The following is an 18,706-nucleotide window of genomic DNA, read 5'->3' as shown; positions in this document are numbered from 1 at the left end:
ACTCTGCCCTGCTGAGGCTGCATCTGGAGTAGTGTGTCCAGTTCTGGGCTCCCCACATTAAGAAAGACAAGGAATTTCTGGAGGGAGTCCAGCGGAGAGCTATGAAGATGATTAGGGGACTGGAGCATCTTTCTTATGGAGACTGGGAGAGCTGGGTCTGTTCAGCCTGGAGAAGAGAAGCTGAGAGGGGATCTCATCAATGTTTATAAACATCTCAAGAGTGGATGTCAAGAGGACGAGACCAGACTCTTCTCAGTGGTGCCCAGTGATAGGATGAGGGGCAATGGGCACAGACTGAAGCACAGGAGGTTCCATCTAAATATGAGGAGAAACTTCTTTACTTTGAGGGTGCCAAAGCCCTGGAACAGGCTGCCCAGAGAGGTTGTGGAGTCTCCTTCTCTGGAGACATTCAAACCCACCTGGACACATTCCTGTGTGACCTGCTCTGGTGAACCTGCTTTAGCAGGTGGGTTGGACTAGATGATCTCCAGAGGTTCCTTCTAACCCCAACCATTCTGTGATTCTGTGATCTGACAAAACTGGCTTTAGAGGTAACAAAGAAAACAAAGGAATAATAAGTAATACATGTAAAAGGCACCATGTATGGACTATTTGGAGGTACTGTAGAGCTGCAAATTGGTGAGTCATTGAATTATCTCAGTTGGAAGAGACCCTCAGGATCATCGAGGCCAACCATAACCTAACTCTGGCTCTAAGCCATGTCCTTTAGAACCTCATGTATACATCTTTTAAACACCTCCAGGGATGGTGACTCCACCACTTCCCTGGGCAGCCTGTTCCAATGCCTGACAACCCTTTCCATGAATAATTTTTTCCTAATATCCAGTCTCAATCTCCCCTGACACAACTTGAGGCCATTTCCTCTCACTATCACTTGTTACTTGGGAGAAGAGACCAACACCCCCCCATGCTACAACCTCCTTTCAGGTAGTTGTAGACAGTGATAAGGTCTCCCCTCAGCCTCCTTTTCTCCAGACTGAACAGCCCCAGTTCCCTCAGCCGCTCCTCATCAGACTTGTGCTCCAGACCCCTCACCAGCTTCATTGCCCATCTCTGAACTCTCCAGCACCTCAATGTCTTTCTTGTGATGAGAGGCCCAAAACTGAACACAGAATTCAAGGTGTAGAAGTGTGTTAGCAAACACAAAAATGACTCCAAGTGGATCCTGAGGTGAAGAAGAAAGCACTAACATGAACATCGTATTGCTCCTGGTGAAGGGACTCCAGGTGCTGACAGCTCACTGTAACATCTCAGCTTTGGGACACAGAACAGCAATGGCAGCATGAACATCAGGAGAAGGGGTAGAAACTCAGTGTGCAAAGAGCGATTCAAACTGTATTATCCCTATTATTGAGGCTTTCTCTGTATAGAAGTAACTGTAACTGTGTGGTTACTTTTTGGTAACCATTACATCTGGATTATTAGGGGTTACACTCTTAAGATTTTAATTACGCTAACAAAAAACATTGTTGACTTTCTATAAGATGTGCTTACTTTTTGCCCATCAATAAGTTTTGGAGTGTAATAAGGGGCGGTAGTGCAGGCAGCCCTGCTGTGAACCTCTGGGACGGCTTTTGTCTTCAGCGTATGATAATCAGAGAGGAAGAGGGAATAAACTTAATATGTGTCCCTATGGTCCTGCTAAATATCTCAAACAAAGAAAAATATTTATAGGCAGCTTCCACAGATCGTTTTAAGGGTGTAAGGTGTGTTTGCTGTTTGCCCATGAAGGGATTTTGAGTGTGGCATGCCAATCTAGCCTTTTCTTTATCTTGCTGTAAACATTAAGTACACAAGTACCCTCCTACCTTCATTTTAAAATTATTGTGCACTGTTTTGCAAACATGATATGTCAATGGTTGAATAATGTAAAATAATTAGCAAAACATTCATTTGATAACATTCCAAATGCACTGTAGACATTACTTTTTTATTTTCATCCAAGGTAGTAGTAAGCATTTAGTTCACCTGGGAATGTGGCATCCATCAATTCACTGTGAAGATAATTTGAAAAAATTAACCAGGAAATAGTTCCACCATCTGTTCATACTGTTTTTAATATAAAAATGCCTTCCACATAATGTCTGTATATGTGAAACTGCTAAGTATTTTAAGTTTCCTATTCCAAATTCACTATAAACATTTTGGCAGCCATTTCAAAAATTGCTGCACCGCTGGGTTGTTTATAGTAGACAGAAAAACTGGGTTAAAAAAACACTAGTCAGGAAATTCTTCTGCTGACTCCCCATCTTAAAACCATTTTCTTTTGCCAATGTTACATCTGTGATATGAACCTGAGCTGGTGGCTTAAGGAGAGCGAACAAACAAACATTTGCTTTAACTGTTTTTCTATAAGATGTGAATGTGCATTTGTAAAATTATTTATTTTACATAACGCGCCTGGGTGTCACAATTTACATTTTATGAGGTCAAGAAGTTAATGATGCAGGCTTCGCTGATTATCTTTAATGCATTTCCTTGCATTTAAAATAAGATTCTTTTTCTCTCTCGTGTCTTAATCCAAACCAAATAGTGATCGTGATGAGCTGTGGTGAAAAAGATCTCTTGCATCAGCATTTGGACTTGCCTGTTTCCCGCTATATGGAACGTGGAACAAGAGTCCTCTTTTTGTGCCAGTTATTAAGAGTGTGGAAGAGTACAGCTAAGTCATACACCAAAATAATTTTAAAAGTAAATAAATAAGTAAAGGCTCCTTTTTGGAGTTATGCTCTGGAATTACTCCAGGTGCAAAGTTCTAGAATTTCCCGTATGTCTGAATTTAACAACTACAGTTCAACTAAAGGCCTTTTTGAGCAGCTTCTAGAAATATTAAGGGGATTAAGAAGAATGTGTTTAAAGGACTTACTAGGGTAAGTAAGGCTGTTTCCCCCATAGTGATTTTCCTATTTCTTTAGTCAGGATAAAGATATAAAATACTGCATATTTCTGTATCAGATTTTAAGGTGAGACAAATATAGGAATACTGGAAATTGACAATTAACTCTAGTCCTACTTTTTTAGTTCTAACTTCTGGATTGTATGAACAATTAAAGTTTCTGTGAAATTTTAAGCAAATTGCAATAAAACACTTTATGTGGATAGAAGTCTCTGCAGCATTTTTCTGTTTTGGTTTCCTGCTTGTTTGCCTTCACCTTGTGCTTCAAGTGAAGCCATTTTTGCTTACTGACAAACTGAAGTTTGCAGATGACTCTTGTAGTGTTGGAATCATATTTTAATTTAATTGTTTTTCTCTGCATAAGTCAATCTTCCGTCTTATCCTTCATTTGAAGCTGTAGAGTTTTATAACTTCATCTCTAGAAGCAGCGTTACTTTGAATTGTAGATATTAACTTCAATTGTTGAAAGTGTAGCTGATTAAGTGTCACCTGTTCTCTAGTATTTGCAATAAATAGGTTGTTAAAATAAAATGTAAGCAACCATCTGTAAACATTACAGGATGCGGTCTCAGCAGTTCTTATGACCCAAGACAACTGTGAGGAATATTGTTGCTGGGAAACATGGAGCCAGCTGAGGGGAATGTACTTCCAAAGCAGAAGTAGTAATAATGTTGTTCACCGGAATTTTGATTTCTGACCTTGGAGAACATCAATGCAGAGTGCTATATATGTTAGCAAAAGCAGTGGATCCTTTGCATATTTCGTCTTTTTTCATATGCTCCACCACTGTCTTTATTGAGGTTAACATGGGCAGTACTGGAGATGCGGTGTTGAAGAAAGGGAGATCAGGTGGAACACAGTGTCCAGTTGCCCCTGATGTTGTGGGGAGGAGTTTTAAGGTCCGCTCAATGATGGCAGAAATGCAAGTGCGTAGTCTTTGTGATATAAGTGTTGAATAGCTGCATGGGGTCTGTGAGTACATTTCCACTTCAAAAACATATATATGTTGTCTTCACTTTCTATTAATCAAATGTGATTACTCGTCCATAAAACTGAGAAATCTCAGTCGTTAGTTTCAAGATGTTTTGACAATGATGTATATATGAATTTTCAAAATAGTGAAAGTTCTTTATGTCTCTCTCTCTGCTACGCTTTGGCTTCCAAGTGGATTACAGTGGATATTCCTGTAAAAGTGTGTACTTGGGAATTACTTGGCTGGTTTCCTATTTTTTACTATTGTGCAATTACAGCCTTTAAACTTTCTAAAATAAAAAGTACCTCTTTCCAATTAGTTTTCTGGTTGTTTTCAGAGGTGATCAGTCAGCACTTTGAAGGGATACTAGGGAGAGTCAAGTTGAATAGTTTAGTTTGAATTTTTCCCCCTGAGAAGAAAAGGAAGGCATAAATAAAATAGCTTGATTTAAGGAGTAGCTGTGTTAAGTAGCAGCTTTGATCCATTAAGCAAGAAGGTCTGTGAAGCAACTGTGATTAAAGTTATGGGAAAGCATCTTATTGTGATGAGAGAAGCAAAGAACATCTGGCTAAACATCCCTACCTTCCCACTAATGCTGGCGGGGAGCGGGACCCAACCTAGTGTGCTGGTGACCTGTTAAATCACATTTCTAACACACACAGAACCTTAGATACAGAAAGCTTCCAGTTGTACTCATCCTTACTTGGCAGGCATAGAAGTTATACTTGATAAGTTATGTATTATTTTTTCTACATAGGCACTGTGCTAATAACTTTGTTGGTAGAGGGTATATTTCACTCAAGCAGCTAATTTAAGTTTGTCAGCAAGAGTTGATGATTTTGTCAGCAGGAATAAAAATTCCATGTAGCTTCATCAAGCTTGTGCCTACTGAAGGAAAGCTTTGTGGTGATGCTTGGTTTTGGTTAAAGCCGGAGTTGCTTTCCAGCCAGTAGAAGGACACATTTAACATATTCGATATTGACAACTGACTGTCAAACATAGTTTCGCATTACTGTTTTATCCCATTTTGTGCTGCTAATGGTTGTCATTCTGTAAGCTTGTCAAGAACTACAAATTGATACTAACCTTTACATATTAACAGGTAAAAGCTGTAGTTCCTTTGTGTTATTTCTGAATAGCTGTAGCTCCTTTATGTTATTTCTGAATCACAACTTTTAAACCGTTACTATTTCCCTGACAGCTCATAAAAGACACACACACACAGAGCATTTGCAGTTCACCTTATTGATCTGCCCACTGTGATACATTTACGTGGTGATGTAAAGACTGCACCAAAAGTCACATTGGTGACAAGAACTGGCTGAGTCTGTATGTAAATTCACATATAAGAATCAAATCTCTGGTTGAGGCTAAAAGATAAAAATATTATGGTGTGTCTCTTCTTGATCACCTGCTGTCCCATTTATGTTCAGACATACCATAAAAATCCAGCTGTGCTGAAGTTGATAGTATTTAATTTGTGTTCAAGCGAGGTTTTTACTAAAATTGCAAATTGATAAGCAAGTAAGTCACTAATATTTCAGTAAATGTAATTAGAAAACATAGGGATCATCTACTTTTGCTTCTTAAATACAGAGCCTTTGAAGAAAAACAGAAACGAGAAGAAGAAAAAGAACAAAGATTTCGAGAACGAGTTCTGCAGCAGAGGAAAATGAAATTCCAGGAAGCAACTGATAAGTTCCAGCGGGCTCATCTGCCTTCTTCTCAGCACAGGCAGATAGGTTTGTAAATTAAAATTCAGCCACTATTCACAATGCAAGTGTTTTTCTATTAATAGAATAAAGTTGAGACAAACAGAACAATTCACTCACATTAATTGAATTCATTATTGTAAGTAAAACGTAACTGACCAGAAGCTCAGATCTAATAGATACAACAAAAATGGGTAGAGGAAATTTAAATTTTATTTTATTTTCCTAAAAATTCTATTGTGAGGCATTTCATTGTATTTCAATCACAGTGAGTACATCACCTCCTTGGGATATTACGGCTTCCTGGGTTTTCCCCATGTTTTTCACTGCAGTGCACTTATCACTCACAACACTGCTTTCACAGTTGGGTGCAAGCTGTTACACGGACTCTGGAAGTTACTATGATAGTATAATGATCCGCTATTTGAACCCCTGAGTATGAAATATTCACAAATGTGCATTTGTTTATCATTAAAGAAAAGAAGTGGTAGAATGTATTAGTGTATTACATAACTTTCGCTGAATTAATCAGCTTTTTAAGCTGTTCTCTCGCTTCTGAGAAGTAATGATCACTTCGACTCAGTTCCTGCTCTCTTGGAATCAGCACGGATTGGCAAAAGTTTTTAACAGCATCAGCCAAGTCTGATTTCCAGTCAACTTTCCAGTGTTGAAACTCTTAAGATATGGTATAATACTTAGGTATTCTTTAACAGATTTACTCTCCCAACTGCAATTGTGCCAACTGTGAGGTAATGTCTCTGACTTCAAGATCAAATGTCATATTAAAATAACAAAATGGAACAGTACTGGGTTAGGGCTTCTTCACAGCTCTACTGACAGCCCAGGCTGTGTAGCAATATAGTGCTTATATAGTATTTTTTTCCTTGGTTATCCTTTATAGCAATTCCGCCTCTGCCCCTTTCTACCCTACTTTTGCTTCCTTGAAAGAGGCAACACGTTGTGCCTGTCTGGACTCTTTCTTTCTCCAGTGATTCAATTAGCAAGTCACAATTTGGCCTCTATAAAATACCTGCAGGCTGTAACTTTGGCTTAGTGAATGAGTGCAATAATCATGATATAAAAACAAAGTTAATGCTGGATTGCTTAACCACCTGCTTTTTCAACAGTGCAGTCTAAACACAAATAGCAAAACTGTTGAATACGTGTGTTACTGTAAACACTTAAATAGACTGGGGGTTGGTTTCAGCGGAACTAGAGGCGCTCCAGCATGTCTAATGATGCTAAACCACTCAGTTTATTGTAACAGTCTGGTTTTAGGCTTCCAAACTTCAGAAACTTAACAAAACCATTTATGGTAAAATATTCAAATTAAAAAAAAAAATAATAATCCATTGTGTTTTTTACTCTAAACCCTCTAGTCCAGACAAAGGCAGCTTCTCAGTTAGAAGAAGCTCTTGAAAGAATTAAAGGATCAGTTTTAACACCAGGACTGTACTTGCCCAGCAGAAACAAAACCAACTTCAGGTAAGCATTTCTGTTTACTCTGATGATCAAAGGAAGTAAATTGCTTGGTGTACTCAATGAACAGCAGACAATTCCTCTTTAAGAAATTATAGGCCTTTTCTCTAGTGGCAAGGAAAGCTTTTTTTTAACTGTTCCAATGAACCATTATGAATCTTCTTTGCGTTGTTTGTGTCTATTTGGTAAAACCAAAGAGGAGATGACACAAACCTTTTCACTTCAGCGGAACTCTGGGGATAGTCGGAGCTAACCTGGCCCCCATTTGGTTATCACCTGACTCACACCACCATAGGTACCAAACCATCCGCTGTTCCATGAAGTATAAAGTTTTCTGTCTAGGTGATTTCTTATTCTCATCCAGATTTTTTCCTTTTGACATTCAAGGGTAATCTCATTCATATATTCATCACATGATCTTATCTTTTTCCAGTTGTCATTCCTTTAAATTTCTTATCCTCTATATGTATCTTGAGCATCCTGATACGCTGCAATTTGATTTTATATAATGTACGATTTGAATTGCATAGTTTTCACTCTGGCCAAGCACTTTTTTAAGATACCTTGACTGATCACGGAATGTTTCTTCATGCATAGTTTATCTGCTGTATTTGATACTCCTTCCTGATTATCCCCTTCCTAATCTCTCATTTCTTTAACATTTCAGTTCAGGATTTTATTTGTGTCATTGCTGCTTTTATTGCTATTATTATAATTATCTTCTACATGCTGTAAATTGTGTGGATGTTCAGAATCGGAAATCTGTCTAAAAAGGGTCTCCCTACTCTGGAGCTTCTGTGTGTTCTTCATTGTGATGTTAATATGTAGTTTGATTACATTTCTACTGCTGATTAAAACATGTTTGCAGCCGACAAACTGGACAATTGAGAAAATATTTCATATCTCTTAGAGCTAAACACTTACACTATCTGCCAGTCAACATGCATATAGTGCTGCAGCTACTACACTGGGTTGACATAATAAAGGAGGATTGCAGCCATAAAAACAAACAAACAAAAATATACCTGCTAAATAGAAATTGAAATTATGGCAAAAAATTGTAGATGTTTCTGAACCCCGTCTCAAGGTTCCTGATCATTTGTCTCATTTCACTCATTGGCTTGATTAAGGACAGCAGCCCATGCCTCTTCCCACTGCCTTTATCATTTGTTTCTCTATTTTTCATCTCTCTTCAAACTGCTCCCTGTGCCTCAAAGGCTCACAGCTTTCTCTTGGGACACTTACCATTTCCTCAGTTTCTTACAATATAACATTGCTATCACTCCGTATTATATTTGTGTAATTTTAAAAATTCACTATCCTGTAATAATGATAGTGTGTTCTTTTCCTGATTTTCATTTTTATAACCTGATTTCCTAAGGAAATTAAATTTATACTTTTATATTCTTTTACAGTTTGTGTTTCCCTAGTAACCAAATTTGAGAGAGAGCTAAGGATCCCAAAGATGATTATATTTCTACATATTTGAAATATGCAATTGAGCAAGGAAGAAATAATTCAAACAAGTGACCCCAGCATGAAAAAGGCTTAAAAGTTGAGTCCACATTGACCTGTTGATCACAAGCCAGTTAGTGTGGATAAGGCAGCACACAAATATCTTAGAACCTGCCACAGATGTGCTTCCTCTTCCCCAGCTGGGAACCAAGAGGCTTGGGTAGGAGCTATATGGGCTGGATGAAGAAGGACGAATGGAATATTTGGGGTATGGTACTAAGGGAAAAAGAATTAAGTTACTGCAGTACAGGCTTGTGTATAGGGACAAAGTATACAAATTAATATGAAATAAAGCTTTGCTTATTCTAATGCTAACTATTTGTCTTCCTTCCTTGTGACAGAAAATACTCTGTGCATTCTTGCCTGCATCTCGCACAATCCCTTCCTGAACACTGAGATTCAAACTGGACGTGTGCTCTGCAGCGTGGGTTCTTCTGGCCTGCAGCAGAACGTGTTAGTGCAGGGTCGTTCCTTGCTGTTAGTTCTGGGGTCTGTGTGGGTCATAAAAGTGGCAATTCTGTGTTTTCAGACTCGGTTCCAAAAACTGGGCGAAATTCTCTTAGAGGGCAAATAAATTTCTTGTGAATCAGTAGGGCAAGGTAATCTTTGATACAGAAAAGCATTTCAAGAAGGTTCACAAAGGTGAAGGTTCTTCAAAATTCACCATTTCTGAGCTGTAAAGCTTTAAAAATGTCTTATAATACCTTTCACTGTAAGTTTTGGGATGGCTGATAACTGACTCAGATGAGGTGGTAGCAGATCCCTTTCTGTATTTATTTTTCTTCTTACATTTCTATACTCGAACCAAAAATCTTGTATCATCTTTAGAATTCACCTTCTCTCAGAAACAGAATTTATGGAATTCCTTGATAGTTCCCTTTTAAGGGAAGAAATGAATACTGTATTTAGTATTCAAGAAAAATATGGCTGGAGACCCAGCTGGATATAGGTGGATTTTATAAGGTTCTAGAATTCTTAATGTCACTGTTTAAAAAGTAGTAAAAAAATAAATGAAGCAATGGAGACATATTACCTCCTCTTGGAGAAAGGCAAAAAACCCTGGAACACCCAATGAGTGAGAGATTGTATTCTGAGTTTGCAGCAGAGCTACTCAGGTTCTAGTAAGGTATAGTTATTAAATACTGGAGGAAAGACTTTGGTCAACTTGTTAGTCAACAGGGGCTGGGCTGTATGCACACTGGGTGTGTAAATGGCGTGCTGCTCTTTGTACAAGATATATTTCCCTATTTTTGCTTAAAAACAGTTGTATTTGATTAGGTTCAGCCTTGGGATAGAAATTAATGATGACAAATCAAGAATGTTCTCTGAAAAAAAGTTGAAATGTAGAAACTTTTATGAATATAAATGGTCTAAACATCCAAACAGATACCAAGAAACTTACATACACACAAAAAAAACCCACAAACCACCACAGATTTTTTGGCGGCCAGGTGAATATCAGTCTGGTCCATGGTAACAGTGTCTTCAAAAGTGGATAGGTGCAGAAAGTTTTTGGATAGGGAGGATATCTCCCATTCGAAAGAATACAGAATGCAGTTTTCTGAGTTCTATAAATAAATACGAGAAGTTGTTCTCCCTTTTTGCTACCAACCATCTTATCAGAAATAGTAAATTCCTTTTTAGACTCTGCCAAATGTCTATCTCGGCTTAGGCCAGTGCAATTAAGCCAACCTTTTTGTAATATTGTATAAAATCTTCTGAAAACAAAACAAAACACACCACCAGACCTCTTCGATGAGATAAAAGTTTCCATTTTCTGTTGTCCTAAAATTGTGTTATAATAAATAGACAAATGACCGCGTTAAGACTATTTACCCGTTAGACACATATATACTGAAAAGGTATTGATTTTAACAAGGAATATAATTTTAAATACAGAAAGAGGAGGAAACAGATGAAGGCTCTCAAGAAGAAACTGTGGAAACTAAGCTGAAGAAATGGAGAGAAATGAAGAAAGGGGATTATTGAGTTTCTGTACATTTATTAGACATAGAGTAGCCATCTCCAGTGAGGAACAATACATTTTTCCTGATAACGTGTCTCTACTGGACAGGCAGTAGTGGAGGATGAGGTCTGTGTATGTCTGTGTGACTGCACTGTTCAAGTTTGCTGAAAGGGGATGCCAGCAGGGAAGGAAGATAGATTTGTGGGGCATGAAATACTCATATCTTCTTATAAGTTCCTACACTGCATGTTGCCCATATATGAAAGGCAACACCACTTTCCTCATCTGCACTGAAAATGAGGACAGGTAAAATGTAGGTGGGAGGTTACAACAACAACGAAAAAAAGAGGGAAATATGTGGAATTATGATTTTCCTACCTAGTTGCATATAGACTAGAAGTTCACTTTTGCCACAAATTTAGCTAAACAGCTTCACCCAGCTGAACAATATTTAAGGGATCATGTTGATGCTGCTAAGGAACTATATATGAGACATGCATCCTGGGAATGTTAGAAAGCATCTGCGTATTGAATGGACAATAAGGTTTGGTTTATTACTCAAAATCCAGCGATTGCTGAGATAAAAGTATCATTTCAAACATTGGACCTAATCAACCTGGCAAAATAAAAGCTGCATTTCCCCTTTTTCATAAAGGTATACCCATTCTACAAATAACTGCACTGGAAGTTTATACTGATAATCTGTTTCCAAGATTTATTCTTCTTCTACCACCGTTTGTAGTCATTGTGGAGTACGACAAATACTTGATCCTAAACCAGTGAGACATCAGCTTGGCTTTCTAATCAATTGTGTTACAGCTCAGCTGAACAGATGGGAGAACTCAAAGCCTGGGTCTAGTGAGAGATTTCTGTAAGTGCCAGACTACGGGATTTTAGGGCCCTTGAACCAGGTTGTAGCCAAAAGACCACGTCAGTGTCCTTCGCTAAGCTGTTCCACCAGGCAGTCAAGCATTGCTGCCAACCTGGTCATAGTTACAGTTCCAGAAGAGCTCATCTATCTATGACCTGGTGGGTTTTGGTGTGTGGGTTATTTTTACCTTTTTAAAGGTCTTTTGTATTGGTTAAAGCTGCTTGTTTCTTGGTTTTGTCATCCTTGATATCTACCTAATTCTTGCTTCTTGTTTTCTGAAGCTTAGTTCCTATTCCTAGTGACCCTACCCAGCCTTGTTCCAGTTCCATCTGCTTTCTATTCTTGAACACATCTTGTTCCACACTTCCTACCTCCCTAGTCTCTGACTGCACATTTTCCTTGTCATTTGGCTTCACATGGTTCTTGACTTCTTTGGTTACTGGGTGTCAACCAGTCCCATGGTTCTTGCTAGTTCTCATCCTGTAGAAACCTGTAGTTTCCTCTGTTTTAATTTGGGCTCACCCTGACCACAGTACCCAGCTACACTAGCTACTCCAAAGACTTTTTTTTTCCTCAGGTAGTAAATACAAATTCTTCAACGTACCACATTACTGATGTTGCACACCATCAGTGAAGTTGAGCTCTCTAGATACTAAAAAGCCTTCTCGGTATTTGAAGTAAGGGAATATCTGGCAGCATCGGTATATAGTTATCCTCTACATAAGCCAAGCTTATGAAAAAATAAAAGCCATTTTGCCTTTTTTAAAAAAAAAAAAATAACAAAAAACACCACCAACTCCATGATCCTTTTTTTGTAAATGAGCATACTGCTGGCTGACATTTTCCAGAATAATTCAGCCTAAGGCAGTCACCCAACAACTCAATCACGAAAGTCTGACTATTTATAAATAACAGAGTTTAAAATGGAAAAGTGTTGGATGGATTTAGATATTACTAACAGCACCACCTGTAGTTATATGTAGTATAGTTGTCCTTCGCTTGCCAGGCATTTATTGATGATGTATACTTTTGAAAGGAACTTGTTTAAAAGTGTACGGTTAGCGCACAGAAATAAGCCAAAGTAATAAGTTATTTGCTTGTATCAAGAACCACAGATGACGCTTCATCCTCATCAGCATCTAGAAACGGTTCTTGCCATCAGAAGCAGATTTCAGCAACGGTTGGCTGGGATAAAGCAATACAAGAGAGCAGTAGAATGAACATGGATAGTAACCAACTTCTCTTCCAGAAAAATCTGAAAGAAATGCAACTACTCCTTGAAAAACAGCATCTCAGCAACTTGGAGGTATGATATTTTCATATGATTCATTAAATGATGCTTCTTAAATGTAATAGAAAGTTTCTTGAATGTGATAAGAATGAAAGGTCTGTTAAGCACACTTTGCCTGAGGGCACACTGTGCTATGCCTTACCTAAGAGATTATTTGTAGTAAAATTATATGTATTTTTAATTAAGAAAACAGACGTCTTTCAAAATGGTGGAATAATATTTTCATGAATTGAAAGGACACCTCCACGCTTAAATTGGTGCCTCACAGTTCACACTGAATTTCTGCTTTGTTGGTTGCTACAGCTCAGCACAAATTGCTATAGCAGTATAATTTTGATAGATCCAATGTCGAGGGTTTTTTTGTAGTTTCTTGGTTTATTTTTTGGGTTTTGGTTTTAGTTTATTTTTTTTTTCCCAGTGTATGTTGGTTTCTTAGGGATAGACTTCAAGTCTCTTGAGATCCTTTTTTGTCATCTTTGGAATAGATGCAGGTGTCGTAGTAACAAGCTCATGAACTTTCTGCCTAAACAGAGTTTTGGACCCAAAACCAGCTTGAAATGTCACGTTAGAAACACCGTGAAAATTAAGAAGAACTGAGCTCCAAAGTGCTTTCTTGTAAAAATGCAGACTTTTTGAGAAAAATCTATAAAAATATTCTTCTTAGTATATTGTAAGACAACTATATTGCAGAGTATTTTATCAAACACAATTATTACATACTTACTGATGTGAATCATGCATGATTTTTTACTTATATTTTTTTTCTAAATGTTATTATTCAGCTTTGGACACTGCATAGCATACAGGAATTTGCATTTAAAAATTAATATAATTTTTAAATGCTTTGTCCTGTAAAAAGCTTTTGTTTTTTCCAGAATGTATTCTTCTGCTACCACTAGGTGTTGCTCAGCTTCTTCCCTCTGATAAATCGTTTCAAATTATAAATATTTATACTTCAAACATGTGGATTTTCTTTCCTGAAATTACACACTTTGGACTATGATTAGAAAAAGAGTCAAAGTTACTGTCATTGTTCTAAGGCTTGAGTTTTGCAAGTTTAATACTTGGACTGTGCTGGTGTGCATGTGCATTGTGGCTTCCTGTGATGTGAAATAGTATTTGTAATACTCGTTCTAATAAAATTTATAATTAATGGTTATTTATAATACTCTTACTGACATGAATAGGCTGCAGTAGTCTTCTTACTGTCTGTTGTCCAGTCATTTCAGCAGCACTTGCTTTTCCAAAACTGTTGAAGCGTTTCATTGTGCACAAAGTTTGCAGTCTACCCATCCACTGAGATCCCTTGACCTCTCTTTGTTTCTGTTTTTACAGGCCCAGAAGGATTATAAAGATTCCTAAAATTCTTTTCTTTCCTACAGGGCTATAAAGTAGACCCTCACCAATAGATTTGGTGTATTCCCTGCTTTCAATCCCTAAAAATTTGTGTGTAATAGTTTCAGCAGTAAGCCAAGGTTTTTAGTGACCCTTCTATTGTTTTCCAAATTTATGGTTCTTAAAATATTGAGGGCAGTGGACTTGATTCTCTGCAACAGTTACGTCTGAGCCAGTAAATCATATTACTATTTTTTATGTGTCCATAAGTATGTTCCATTTTGAAGAAATTAATATTGTTAGCCTTATTTGCAACCAAAGGTTTTGTTGCCCAGTTCTTTCCTGTTTCTGTTGCAGGAATAAATAAAATCTTCAAGGTGGAGCTGGTAGCACGGTCTTGAGCTAAAGCTGCATCCAGATTTTCATGATAAAACATTACTTCCAAGTGCTTATCATTTCTTCCAAATATTAACTGAATATTGAATTTTCCATTTCCAGCACGTGCCTTCAACTGAATAATTTAGAAATTTTCCATTAAAATTGCTCAGCTGCGTCAAGGAATAGTATTATTCATATATTTTTTGTCTTTTTCTTTTCATTACCTCTTTGATTTGGTGGCCATGCAGAATTGTTTTGATCAGTACAATATTTTTATGCTCTTCCAGAAAAATACATTACGCTTGAATTACATTGTTTGATTGATGTAACATTTTATCTCCACTGTTTCACTTTTTAAACAAAATACTTGGAAGCAAAAGCTAGTTCACAGACAAAACAGGTATAAATTACCACGTGGAGATTGCATTTTCCTCTTACCTCCTTTATATAACCATAACTGGGTTGTTCAAGTGGTATCTGTGAAATCCAAATTTAAATGTCTTTCTGATTGAATTCAAGCAGGAATTTTACCTTGTCTCTCCTTTTTTTCCAAGCATATTGTGCAGCTATTGAAGTACTCGATATCAGTCTTTCTATGGATACTGTTCCCCTTGGCAAAATACGCTTCAATGTTTATTGAAACAGGGAGTGGAACACAGGTATCGTTTCTCAGAAACTACAACTCAAGCCATGAGGTTGGAGTTGTTGGCATATTATCTCAAATACAATAAAATTTTGTATCCTATTATACTCTGAGCGTGTTTATATAGAATCATAGAATAGTTTGGATTAGACCTTCGAAGGTCATCTAGTCCAAGCCCCTGCAATGAGCAGGGACACATACAATTAAATCTCTGAGAAGTAATGCCGAGTGTTTTCTAAGTGGTGTTACGCTGAATGAAAGCAGCAGGAGCAGTGGACACATGGGTGAGGGCATCGCCTGCCTTGATGAGTTGAGCTGTGGAATATTAGGTGTTTGCATTACTGTGCTTTTGAGGTTGGACTCAGTGAAATAGAGATGTTTTGGGTAACTGATGGAAAAAATTAATTCATTTTGAAGTGCACTTGTAGTACAGCTGGGAAGAGTTAAATAACCTTCTGCTAGGTGTATGGTATCATTCCAACTCTTGTGAGGCACAGACAAGACCAGCATAGGAAAGAGGAGTGTCCGTGTACGGTCTGTGCCAAGTGTCAACAACCCGGAGAAGGCTCAGTGCTGGTCAGTGGGGAAAGAGACAATTAAGGGGAGGGTTAGGATAAAATGACATTGGAACTGCAGTCAGACTTGAGTTTGAAGAGACCATTCAGAGATTTGAAATAGGTTTCAGTGGTCATCTTACAACAAGAAACATTGGCTGTTTTTTACTTATAACTGTGAATGTAAGATCTCTTGTGTTGACCACTTAAATTATATGACAAACTCGAGTGATTTCCCCACTCATTTTCCTTTTGGCAAGATCAGGGGGGTTCACGTTCTTTTAGCTTTCATTCAGTATTGCAACACACCAGTATCTTCCATGTTATTTCACTAATCCATAATTCACATTTGCTATAAAGGCAAATTGAAATGTATCTCCAAACTAAGTTATTTTGCTCAAACACTGAAACTTGTTTCAGTTGTGTATTCCTCAGGAGTAGGGTTTCTTTAATGTAAAATAGTGGTTTATTCCACACCTGTGCTATATAAACTGGCATTACAACCTTCATACCTGTCAATCTGGATGTTCAGTCATTTGAAGGGTGTCTTGCCTCAATTCAGAGCCTTACTTGAACAGGTGATAATGTAGCACTGAAGCTGAAGCAGCATTTTCAGTGCAGAAGAGTTTGTTTCTCAGGTAGGTTAATACATTAATAAGGCTTTGCCTGTGGGTAAGCTGGGGTTGTTATACAAACAGCATAGCTTACAAACCACAGGAACAGGAAAACTGAGAACTGGCATCTAAATATATACCTGCTTCTCCTTTACAAGCATATACTTTTTCATAAGAATGACCATACATATTAACATGATTCCATTGTTGGTTTTACATTCATATACATATCTCCATATATATATATGGATAAATGAAATATTTATGTGCAATGCATTACATTATTTATACCATACTTCATAGCTACTTTGAATGATTTTACTGGAACAGAATAAATTGTTCATAAATGTAAAGGAGGTGAACAGAGTAAAAAATAGCAGTATCTGATCTTTAGTTCACTGCAGTTATAATAAAAGCTTTGCTTGCAGGAAGGGAGGGGAAGATGCGAGAGTCTGCGCACGTTGCTCTGCCAGGATGCTATATCATATTATAATAACTTTGTATTATCAGAGATGGTATATACTAATGTCTCATGGGGATGTTGGGAAATCTATTGCTTTCTCATCAAGATTAAAGTATCGCTGTCCAGAGCAATTCTATCCCTTTGAAGATGGCAGAGCTCTGTTTTGTTTTTTAAAGAGATAAACTTCTCTTTGTGAAATGAACAGCAAAATATAATTTAACTACTCTTTTCTTCCCGTACTCTGCTTCTGTCCTAGCAGGCTCGCAGTAACCTTGGCACACAGATACTTAGTCACTATTTTTCAATTTTGTCCTGCATTAATTATTATAAATCCCCAGCAGCAGTTTTGTGGGATTTAGTAGCCTGGGCTTTGCTGTGCAGTTCATGCCCGCTACTGGTCTGTCTCCATAAGGAAGAATGACTCACCAACTGGGAAATAAAGCATTAAACCAGACACTTAGAATTCAGAGACAGGAATAAGCAGAGAATAACTGGGACTCAGGAGACTGGAAGATCTTGTGACAACCAACTGAAAGAATTAGGCTGTTTCAAACAGGGGCGAGAAAAAACAAAACACCAGCTTTTAAATTCAGTAGGCTGTTTAGGGCAAGATAGATGCTCAAATCTTGTACCTATTCTTTTAAATCTTGTCTGTAAAATTCTTTAGAGGAATGTAGGTCTTGAAAAATATCTGATCGAGAAAGCTGAATTTGTAAAACAGGTAACATGTAACAGTCACTGAATATTTTTTCAAGACAAGTGATTATATTAATGAAGCATGCAGTAAATGTTGACAATTGCATAAAAATGTTTCATTAGATAAACTTATTTCTAGAGAGGTATGAATATATATTATTAGAAAATGCTGTTAGATGTATGATTTAACTTTTAGGTTGCCCTGTGTGGAGTGAGGCTGTGGAGTGATGATGCTTGTAGGTCCCTTCCAACTCAGGAATTGATTCTAAAAGTATTTCTGTATCTGACCTTTAGGATTTCCTAATATAAATCCACCCTCTGCCTCGGTTGCTGCTGTGCAGTGCACAAGATAGAGTGGAAACATGTTAAAAACTGTTCCATCTTCACAGCGTATTTACACGGATAAAAGAAAAAGTAATGCTTTTTGTAGACTGCAAAAATGTATACTAATTTTTTAGCAATTCAGAGAGATCTGGTAGGATAGTCCCTCAGCTGAACTTCAGATTATTTTAAAATTTATGTTCACACACTGTATGGCTGTGGGTCTTTTAGGATGTGTGTACTGCTCAAATAGTATTAATAATTTTTGTCTGATGCTGCAGTTCCTGTTCGTTCAAATCTGTCAACCCCAATGATTTACCTTATTTGTGTATTTGCGAATAAGAATAAACCAGGAGGACAGATTCTGAGTTTTCTAGAAGACAAAGAAATACTTTCCTCCATCAGTTATTCTTCTCTTTCTTCCCCATACATCAGACTTTGTTGGAAAGCTTTTCTGAAAATGGTGATTTCAGGGCTTTGAGTATTGTCAGTGAGACCTTAACCATCAGTGAGAGAGAGGATTATTTCTTTGCTTTAAAATGGAAAAAATCTCTGAGAATTGTTTCCCTTTCATTTCTGTCTCTAGATTATGGTCTAGAAATGGCTTCACCTGTAAAATATGTTTTAAAACATCATTTCTCCTACCATTTGAAAATGCCAATGAAGTGAAAATTGATAAGTTTGAGCTGATCTCTATTCTCCTTTCTTGGGATAACCAATATGACATTGAATGTAACATAAATTGTAATACCTATGAATTTGCTCATTAAATTATGTCATCACATTTTATGTGTAACATTGAAATTATCGTTACTTAAGCAGTTAGAAATTTCTAAAATTAATATTGTATATGCACAGCAATTTTCTCTCCGTGTCTATTTGCCTGATGACCATTTTCAATTATGCAGCCCCATACTATTTTTAGATGACCTCATCTCTTAAATATACAGGTTAGATGGTGCCTGCTCAAAATAAATT

The 18,706-nt window shown here is 37.3% G+C and overlaps 1 protein-coding gene across 1 annotated transcript in view; it reads left to right on the top strand.

Annotated features, from left to right (window-relative positions):
* CEP126 (centrosomal protein 126) overlaps nucleotides 1-18,706 on the top strand; it is a gene marked incomplete at both ends in the record, with an annotated part of 39,392 nt that overhangs the window by 6,145 nt on the left and 14,541 nt on the right. Inside the window, 3 exons of the mRNA XM_080338580.1 lie at nucleotides 5,487-5,632; nucleotides 6,982-7,087; nucleotides 12,541-12,739. Of these exons, the coding sequence (XP_080194706.1) occupies nucleotides 5,487-5,632; nucleotides 6,982-7,087; nucleotides 12,541-12,739 (451 nt within the window). The remainder of the gene's footprint in view (nucleotides 1-5,486; nucleotides 5,633-6,981; nucleotides 7,088-12,540; nucleotides 12,740-18,706) is intronic.

This window comes from Nesoenas mayeri (assembly GCF_963082525.1).
Source record: "Nesoenas mayeri genome assembly, chromosome: 1".
Taxonomy (NCBI): Eukaryota; Metazoa; Chordata; class Aves; order Columbiformes; family Columbidae; genus Nesoenas; species Nesoenas mayeri.
This window is presented reverse-complemented; position numbering and strand designations above follow the sequence as displayed.